This window comes from Zonotrichia albicollis, chromosome 15, assembly GCF_047830755.1.
Source record: "Zonotrichia albicollis isolate bZonAlb1 chromosome 15, bZonAlb1.hap1, whole genome shotgun sequence".
Classification (NCBI taxonomy): domain Eukaryota; kingdom Metazoa; phylum Chordata; class Aves; order Passeriformes; family Passerellidae; genus Zonotrichia; species Zonotrichia albicollis.
Window position 1 is genome coordinate 15,973,613 of NC_133833.1, and position 9,332 is coordinate 15,982,944.

The 9,332-nt window shown below is 55.1% G+C and overlaps 2 protein-coding genes across 2 annotated transcripts; both read left to right on the forward strand.

Annotated features, from left to right (window-relative positions):
* Positions 1–688: 688 nt before the first annotated feature.
* LOC141730931 (protocadherin beta-4-like) lies at positions 689–4,822 on the forward strand. The gene has a single exon (XM_074552218.1). It carries the CDS (start codon positions 962–964, stop codon positions 3,404–3,406), a length of 2,445 nt encoding a protein of 814 aa, XP_074408319.1. The 5' UTR covers positions 689–961; the 3' UTR covers positions 3,407–4,822.
* Positions 4,823–4,917: 95 nt separating this feature from the next.
* Positions 4,918–9,116, forward strand: LOC141730929 (protocadherin beta-15-like). The gene has a single exon (XM_074552216.1). It carries the CDS (start codon positions 5,388–5,390, stop codon positions 7,830–7,832), a length of 2,445 nt encoding a protein of 814 aa, XP_074408317.1. The 5' UTR covers positions 4,918–5,387; the 3' UTR covers positions 7,833–9,116.
* Positions 9,117–9,332: the final 216 nt, after the last annotated feature.

Consider the following 9,332-nt stretch of genomic DNA (forward strand, 5'->3'; position numbering starts at 1 on the left):
CTGAAATGTACTGAGCCTGTTCCCGTAAAGGACTGCCACCCCATCTAGAATAAGTAGTCCTTTGAATGATGTCTGTGATGCATGGAATACTCAGAAAGCCTCCCTCACACTGTGATGCGCAAAAGTGATGCAGTTTAAGACAGTAAATTGATATAACTCTAAAGTTTGAAATAAAAAAATGATTAGACGGAAATTAAGAGAGCACTGATTGCTTTAGAGAAGACAAACACTTTGTAATCAAGTTATTTCTGGGAAAGCCCTGACAAGACTTTTCAAAATGCTGCCAGTTACTTTCTCACTGTGTCCCTTGAATGAAGCAATGTTGGGTGGGTACAATGCCTGAGTGTGGAGATTGAGTGTTCATTTGCGTGTCCGTGCTGTCACAAATCGTCCTATCTCTGTGCTGTTTCTTCAGCCGGGAACTGCGGCTTGGTTGCTGTGAGCTGAGGCTCGTCTTTGTGCTGCCCTGGTTAAGGCCGCGTTCCGTTGCCGGCCCCGGCTGTCTCGCTGCCTTCGGGATCGCGGCCGGGCCGAGCGGCAGCGCGGGCTGCGGGCGGCGGCGGCTGCAGTCCCAGCGCGCACCGCTGGGTGGTGCCGTCGGCCAAGGCGGCGCCGAGCGGCTGCGGCAGCGGAGGCGGCCGGGGCCGGAGCGGCACAGCCCGAGCAAGCTCAGAGCAGAACCAGACCCAGCCCAGCCCAGCTCAGCTCAGTTCAGATTAGACCAGCCCAGCTCAGCCGGGCGGAGGTGGCAGCGGCTGCGGCAGCGAGCGCTGCCCCGTGTCACCCGCTGCCAGCACACCCCGGCTGCGTTCCGGAGCACCGGCCGGAATCTGAGAGAGCGAGGGAAGGCGCCCGCCCCGCACTTCGCCGCTCTCCGCCCGCAATCGTCCGGGACACCCGCCGCGACACCGACACCGACACCGACAGCGGCCGCCGCCGCCGCCGCCGCCGCCGCCGCGCCATGGCGCTCGCAAGGCAAGTGCTTTGTGTGTGTGCTTTGCTGGGGCTGCCGCTCGCTCGCGCCGAGCCCATCCGCTACTCCGTAGCCGAGGAGGCGGAAAGCGGCTCCCTGGTGGGCGAGCTGGCCGAGGACGCGGGGCTGACGCCGGCGCAGCTCTCGGCTCGCCGCGCCCGCCTGGTCTCGGAGGACGGCCGCCAGCATTTTCGCTTGGAGCGCGCCTCCGGCCGCCTCGTCGTGGCGGGGAGGCTGGACCGGGAGCAGCTGTGCGCCCAGGCCGACACCTGCATGCTCCCCTTCGAGCTGCTGCTCTCCGACCCCCTGCAGTTCTTTCGGGTCGAGGTGACTGTGAAGGATATCAATGATCATTCTCCCGTCTTCCCCGAGGATCAAGTTATTTTTGACATCCTGGAAAGGAGTGACCCAGGTTCTCGTTTCCCACTGGAGGTTGCTCGGGATCACGATATTGGCAGCAACACAGTCCAGGAGTACATCATTACTCCTGGGAATGATTATTTTAGAGTCTCTTACGAAAGTCAGATCACAGGCAAGAAGTATCTTGAACTAGTACTGGAAAAGCCACTAGACAGAGAGGAACAGGAAGAGATGAGTTTCAGCCTTATTGCCATGGATAGGGGCTCTCCTCCCAGAAGTGGGACCACCCAAGTCAAAATTGTCGTCATAGATGTAAATGACAATGCTCCCGTCTTCACACAGGAGGAGTACATAGGGCAGATTTCAGAGAACACACCAGAGGGCTCTGTGGTTCTGACCGTTTTGGCAACTGATCTGGATGCAGGAGTTAATGGGGACATCTCCTATCAAATCAGCCAGGCAGTTGGCGAGACTGACTCTGCATTTGTGATTGATCCCATAACGGGGGAAATAAAGCTCACTAAATCCCTGGACTTTGAGGCGGCACATACTCACGAGCTCACTGTGAGGGCCAGAGATGGAGGAGGGCTGTCAGCAATCTGCAAGGTGTTGGTGGAGGTGGTGGATGTGAATGACAATGCCCCAGAGCTGGTGGTCAGTTCCTTCAGCAGTCCCCTCCCCGAGAACACAGTGCCCGGCACGGTGGTTGCCCTGTTTACGGTCAGGGACCGGGATTCTGGTGCCAACGGGAAGATCTCCTGTGCCCTGCAGGATCAGCTCTTCTTCTCCCTGCGGCCAGCCTACAAGAATTACTATGAGCTGGTGACAGTGAGCGCGCTGGACCGCGAGGAGACGCCTCAGCACATCCTGAGTGTGACGGCAGCAGATGCTGGCTCGCCTTCTCTCACCACCACGCACACCTTCACCGTGGACATCTCCGACGTCAATGACAATGCCCCCGTCTTCAACCAGACCTCCTACACCATGTACGTGCGTGAGAACAACGTGGCCACGGTGTTTGTGGGAGCCGTGAGCGCTGCCGATGCTGACGTGGGGCTGAATGCCAAGGTGACCTATTCCCTGGCAGCAGAGCAAGGGCCAGAGCGGGCCTGGTGCTCCTGCATCTCGGTGAACTCGGAGAAGGGACACGTGTTTGTGCTGCGGCCCCTGGACTACGAGCGCTTGAGGCAGACCGAGGTGACGGTCAGTGCCTCTGACGCGGGCTCTCCTCCGCTGAGAGCCAACGTCACCGTGCGCCTGGTGGTGCTGGACGAGAACGACAACGCCCCGCTCGTGCTCTACCCGGCCCAGGAGAGCGGCCCGGCCTCCAGCGAGCTGGTGCCCGTGTCGGCTGAGGCGGGCTACCTGATCAGCAAAGTGGTGGCCGTCGACGCCGACTCGGGACAGAACTCGTGGCTCTCCTACCACCTGCTCAGGGCCACCGACCCAGGCCTGTTTGCCGTGGGCCTGCAAAGCGGCGAGGTGCGTCTCAGGAGGCCGGTGACAGAGAGAGACAGCGTCAAGCAGAAGCTGGTGGTGCTGGTCAGAGACAACGGCAAGCCCCCGCTGTCAGCCACGGCAGCTCTCAGCGCTCTCCTGCTCAAGGACTTCTCCGACGTGCGCCTGCCGCACAGCAGCCCGGCCAGCGAGGATCAGGCCGCTGCATCCCTGACCACCTATTTAATCATTGCCTTGGTCTTTGTCTCCCTCCTCTTCCTCATCTCCACGGCAGTGCTGCTGGCTCGCAAGGTGTGCAGGAGGAAGGAGCTGAAGGCTGGCCATGTGCTCTATGCTGCCGACACCTTGCAGAGCGGCCTGGCCGATGCGGCCGCTGCAGGGACCCTGCCCCGCGCCTATTGCTACGAGATCAGCCTCACCACGGGCTCGGGCAACAGCGAGTTCAGATTCCTCAAGCCCATCCTGCCCAGCCTGCCCCCACAGCACTGCTCCGTGGGCCAGGGCCCCGATGAGGAACAGGATTCCCCCAGTGTCCCTGTCAGCAGCGAGGACATGGCCCCAGACAATGCTGGCGCTCTCTCTGCAGGACAGTTCAATGCTCTTTCCTTTGACTAGCTGGGATCCTCACAGCTGAAGGCTTCGTGGGCCATGGCAGGGAGTGGACCATGACAGCAGCATGGGACAATTGGTCCTCTACAGAAATTTGTGTTTTAAATTGGTTTAACCAACTTCCCGTAAATTCTCTTTGGAATAAATATATTCAATTGGAAAAGGCAATAGAGGAAATAAGCAAAGCCAAGTTATGCTTATTTAGTTTTTGATGGGTGTTGTCTTTTCTCCTGCCCTTTCCATCAGGATTTATGTATGTGGATAACCCTCAATACATTATCTGTTTTCTCTTGCTGTCTGACAGAACAGAGGATCTTTTTATTCTGATCTTCATGACAATACAACTATTATCCAAACTAATCATATCCTCGCTGAAATGCCAAAATTATTTCCTCAGCTTTGGAAAGCAAGGAATTGGTGAGTACTAACTCAGAATGCCACTTGAGAACTAGGCCCTTTCTTCCCTGGATTCTGGATGTCTCTTTCTGCCATATGAGCTCTGTGTCCAGACATTGAATATCTGCAGATGCTTCAGAAGTACTACCTAGTGAAGTAGGGATTTGCTCCCACCCAGTCATTACCACAGGCAATGCCAGCTCAGCAGGGAAGGAGGTGATTTGGACTCTTTCACAGCAGCAGTCTCATCTAGCCAGAATAAAGCAGCAAAATGCACAACAAAATTTTCCTTTAGCTTACAAGAAGGGTTTGGGTGTTCTCTCACCTCAGAATTGCCTTGGAAATACAGGAGAACAAACTCTGTAAACTCCTGCAGGTAGACTGCAGCTGTACAGAGCTCTAGAAACATGTTCATTGTCATTGAATGCATTGAAAGAAAAATCTACATATAGTAAAACACAATTTTTTTAAGAGAGAGTCCAGAAGAGATTTTAAAAAAAGATAATGAGTTTAGTCTTTAATTGTAGTTCCTGAATCCCAAGGCTTCTTGATGGCACTAGAAAGCTGCCCCACATGACTTTCTGTATTTGTGTCAGTGCATTTACATTCCAATGTGCTCACTTTCTCCTCTGAAATGTAATGAGCACTTGACTGAGCCTGCTAATCTAGAGAAGGACTGACACCCCATCTAGGATAACTGGTTGTGTGAATGATGTGTGTGATGCATGAAATAATGAGAAAGCCTCCCTCGTGCGGTTATAACCTGATGTTACACAGCTTAAGGTTGTAAATTGATATAACTCTAGGATGAGAAACTGAAAAATGTGTTAGACTGAAATAAAGTGAGCACCCTTTCATGGAGACAGAAGTCTTTGTAGACACGTTATTTCTGGTAAAGCCCTTCCAGGACATTTCGGAATTGTGCAACTTACCTTGTCACTGCGTCCCCTTGTATGCAGCAATGATGGGTGGGTAGAGCTCCTGAGCAGGGAGATGAAGCCGAGACTGTTCATTGGCAGGCCGAAGCTGTCACCATCGCCCTATCACTGTGCTGTTTCTCCTGATAAAAGAGGAGACTCTGTGCTTCAGGGTTGAACCTGGTCCTTAGGGTGCCCTGGTTGAGGCCGCGTTCCGTTGCCGGCCCCGGCTGTCTCGCTGCCTTCGGGATCGCGGCCGGGCCGAGCGGCAGCGCGGGCTGCGGGCGGCGGCGGCTGCAGTCCCAGCGCGCACCGCTGGGTGGTGCCGTCGGCCAAGGCGGCGCCGAGCGGCTGCGGCAGCGGAGGCGGCCGGGGCCGGAGCGGCACAGCCCGAGCAAGCTCAGAGCAGAACCAGACCCAGCCCAGCCCAGCTCAGCTCAGTTCAGATTAGACCAGCCCAGCTCAGCCGGGCGGAGGTGGCAGCGGCTGCGGCAGCGAGCGCTGCCCCGTGTCACCCGCTGCCCGCACACCCCGGCTGCGTTCCGGAGCGCCGGCCGGAATCTGAGACAGCGAGGGAAGGCGCCCGCCCCGCACTTCGCCGCTCTCCGCCCGCAATCGCCCGGGACACCCGCCGCGACACCGACACCGACAGCGGCCGCCGCCGCCGCCGCGCCATGGCGCTCGCAAGGCAAGTGCTTTGTGTGTGTGCTTTGCTGGGGCTGCCGCTCGCTCGCGCCGAGCCCATCCGCTACTCCGTAGCCGAGGAGGCGGAAAGCGGCTCCCTGGTGGGCGAGCTGGCCGAGGACGCGGGGCTGACGCCGGCGCAGCTCTCGGCTCGCCGCGCCCGCCTGGTCTCGGAGGACGGCCGCCAGCATTTTCGCTTGGAGCGCGCCTCCGGCCGCCTCGTCGTGGCGGGGAGGCTGGACCGGGAGCAGCTGTGCGCCCAGGCCGACACCTGCATGCTCCCCTTCGAGCTGCTGCTCTCCGACCCCCTGCAGTTCTTTCGGGTCGAGGTGACTCTGGACGATATCAATGACCACTCGCCTGTCTTTCCCGAGGAACGAGTCCGTTTTGACATACCGGAAACGAGCGAACCTGGGTCCCGTTTCCCACTGGAGGTTGCTCGGGACCTCGATATTGGCAGCAACACAGTCCAGGAGTACATCATTACTCCTGGGAATGATTATTTTAGAGTCTCTTACGAAAGTCAGATCACAGGCAAAAAGCATCTTGAACTGGTCTTGGAAAAGCCGCTTGACAGGGAAGAGCAGTCTGAGATCAGTTTCAGTTTAATTGCTGTGGATGGGGGCTCTCCTCCTAGAAGTGGAACTACAGAAGTAAAAATTCTCATTCTAGATGTAAATGACAATGCTCCCAAATTCACAAAGGAGGAGTACGCAGGGCAGGTTTTGGAGAACATGCCAGAAAGCTCTGTGGTTCTCACGGTTCTGGCAACAGATCCGGATGCAGGACGAAATGGGGAAATCACCTATAAACTCACTGATTCAGTGGGACAGAGTGACTCTGCATTTGTGATTGATTCCATAACTGGTGAAATTAAACTCACAAAACCTCTGGACTTTGAGGCGGCACAAAAGCATGAGATCAGTGTGAGAGCCACAGATGGTGGAGGGCTGTCAGCAATCTGCAAGGTGTTAGTGGAGGTGGTGGATGTGAATGACAATGCCCCAGAGCTGGTGGTCAGTTCCTTCAGCAGTCCCCTCCCCGAGAACACAGTGCCCGGCACGGTGGTTGCCCTGTTTACGGTCAGGGACCGGGATTCTGGTGCCAACGGGAAGATCTCCTGTGCCCTGCAGGATCAGCTCTTCTTCTCCCTGCGGCCAGCCTACAAGAATTACTATGAGCTGGTGACAGTGAGCGCGCTGGACCGCGAGGAGCGGCCTCAGCACATCCTGAGTGTGACGGCAGCAGATGCGGGCTCGCCTTCTCTCACCACCACGCACACCTTCACCGTGGACATCTCCGACGTCAATGACAATGCCCCCGTCTTCAACCAGACCTCCTACACCATGTACATGCGTGAGAACAACGTGGCCACGGTGTTTGTGGGAGCCGTGAGCGCTGCCGATGCTGACGTGGGGCTGAATGCCAAGGTGACCTATTCCCTGGCAGCAGAGCAAGGGCCAGAGCGGGCCTGGTGCTCCTGCATCTCGGTGAACTCGGAGAAGGGACACGTGTTTGTGCTGCGGCCCCTGGACTACGAGCGCTTGAGGCAGACCGAGGTGACGGTCAGTGCCTCTGACGCGGGCTCTCCTCCGCTGAGAGCCAACGTCACCGTGCGCCTGGTGGTGCTGGACGAGAACGACAACGCCCCGCTCGTGCTCTACCCGGCCCAGGAGAGCGGCCCGGCCTCCAGCGAGCTGGTGCCCGTGTCGGCTGAGGCGGGCTACCTGATCAGCAAAGTGGTGGCCGTCGACGCCGACTCGGGACAGAACTCGTGGCTCTCCTACCACCTGCTCAGGGCCACCGACCCAGGCCTGTTTGCCGTGGGCCTGCAAAGCGGCGAGGTGCGTCTCAGGAGGCCGGTGACAGAGAGAGACAGCGTCAAGCAGAAGCTGGTGGTGCTGGTCAGAGACAACGGCAAGCCCCCGCTGTCAGCCACGGCAGCTCTCAGCGCTCTCCTGCTCAAGGACTTCTCCGACGTGCGCCTGCCGCACAGCAGCCCGGCCAGCGAGGATCAGGCCGCTGCATCCCTGACCACCTATTTAATCATTGCCTTGGTCTTTGTCTCCCTCCTCTTCCTCATCTCCACGGCAGTGCTGCTGGCTCGCAAGGTGTGCAGGAGGAAGGAGCTGAAGGCTGGCCATGTGCTCTATGCTGCCGACACCTTGCAGAGCGGCCTGGCCGATGCGGCCGCTGCAGGGACCCTGCCCCGCGCCTATTGCTACGAGATCAGCCTCACCACGGGCTCGGGCAACAGCGAGTTCAGATTCCTCAAGCCCATCCTGCCCAGCCTGCCCCCACAGCACTGCGCCGTGGGCCAGGGCCCCGATGAGGAACAGGATTCCCCTGGTGTCCCTGTCAGCAGCAAGGACATGGCCCCAGACAATGCTGGCACTCTCTCTGCAGGACAGTTCAACGCTCTTTCCTTTGACTAGCTGTGGTCTGCACAGACAGAGGCTTCATGGCCTATGTTGGGAGGAAGATATCCAGACCACAGCATGTGTCAGTCACCTCCAGACTGAATTTGTAATTTCAATTGATTTAATCAACCTGACATTTCTAATTCAGAATTAAAATTTTCTGCCCCTCCAAAGCACAAATAAGGAAGAAAGATAAGTCAGGTTCTCACACTGAGGCCATAGTATGTTTCAGCTCTTCTAGTAGTTTCTGGGAGAGTTTTCAAGTGGGGTTAGCACTCCGGCTATGCTGTTTTCTCTCTTTCTTTTAAACTAGGCAGTCGAGGTTTACTTCTGTCCAGTGACACAAGGGCACACTTTGGCAGACTCTTCCAGATCTTCCCCTTCATAACATTTAGAAAACCCCTTTCCCATCTCAGGAAAGCAAATATTTTGAGAGTACATTGTCACAGTGTTTTGTGAGGACTGGGCTCTTTCTTCCCTGGTTTCTGGATGCCATTGTCTGAGATGAGTGGGTTCCATGTGCTTTGGTTTCCTGTCAGTCTGTACAGACACTGAGTGTCTGCCTATCTTTCACTAGTGCTGCCTGGTATAGTTGCTCCTATCCAACCTCTGCAATGCAGGCAGTTGCAGCTCAGCTGCCAAGAAGATTATTCTGACCCTCTGAGTAGAGGAGTCTCATCCTCTCCAGGGCAGAGAAGAGCAGTAAAATGTATGAAAAAATATTCTTTTTGCCATATAAAGGAGTACTCAGTGTTCTGTCTCCTTGAAATATAGAAATATAACAGCACAAATGGTGTTTGTTTTACTACAGCCGTACAAAGTTTTTAATAAATGTTCATTTCGTTTGGCTATATTTGATGAAAACTCTGTAAGTTCTTCAGAGACCATTTTCTGAAGGGTAGAATCAACATGAAATGATAAAAAGGAGATTGATGTTGGTCATCTAATTGTTCCTGTGGTAAAAAGGAGATTGATTCTGGTCTTCTTATTGTTCCTGTATACAGTAGTTTTTTGTTGGGAGTAGAAAGCTATCCCCATATTATTTTCTCCATTTGTGTTAGAGCATTTGCATTCTCCTTTTTTCCCTTTCTCGTGCTACTCTCTGAACTGAGTTTGAGCATTGTGTTTCTTTTTCTGCTTAAGGACTGGCTCCCCATGTATAATTGATTACTTGAATGATGTCTGTGATGCACAGAGTATTCAGAGATCCTCACGCTGTATTTTGTTGAAGTTATAAAGTTTAATATTATGAACTTGAGTATCCCTGAGTGTAAAACTGAAATAAAGAGAACACCTGAATGCCTTGTGTGGAGACAGTTTTCGTATTTTCCTTTGGCCTAGCTTGTGGGTGATGGGGCATATATCTCCAGTTTCAAGATGCAGCTGATAAAGCATTCAGGAAAATTGGGAGGACAATGGAATTGTTATCAGGCCTCTATGATTCTTTTGAGAATTGACCTTTAGGCTGAGATGGAGCCCAGGCAGGTCAGGGGAAACTGGGTCCGAGCTCCACAC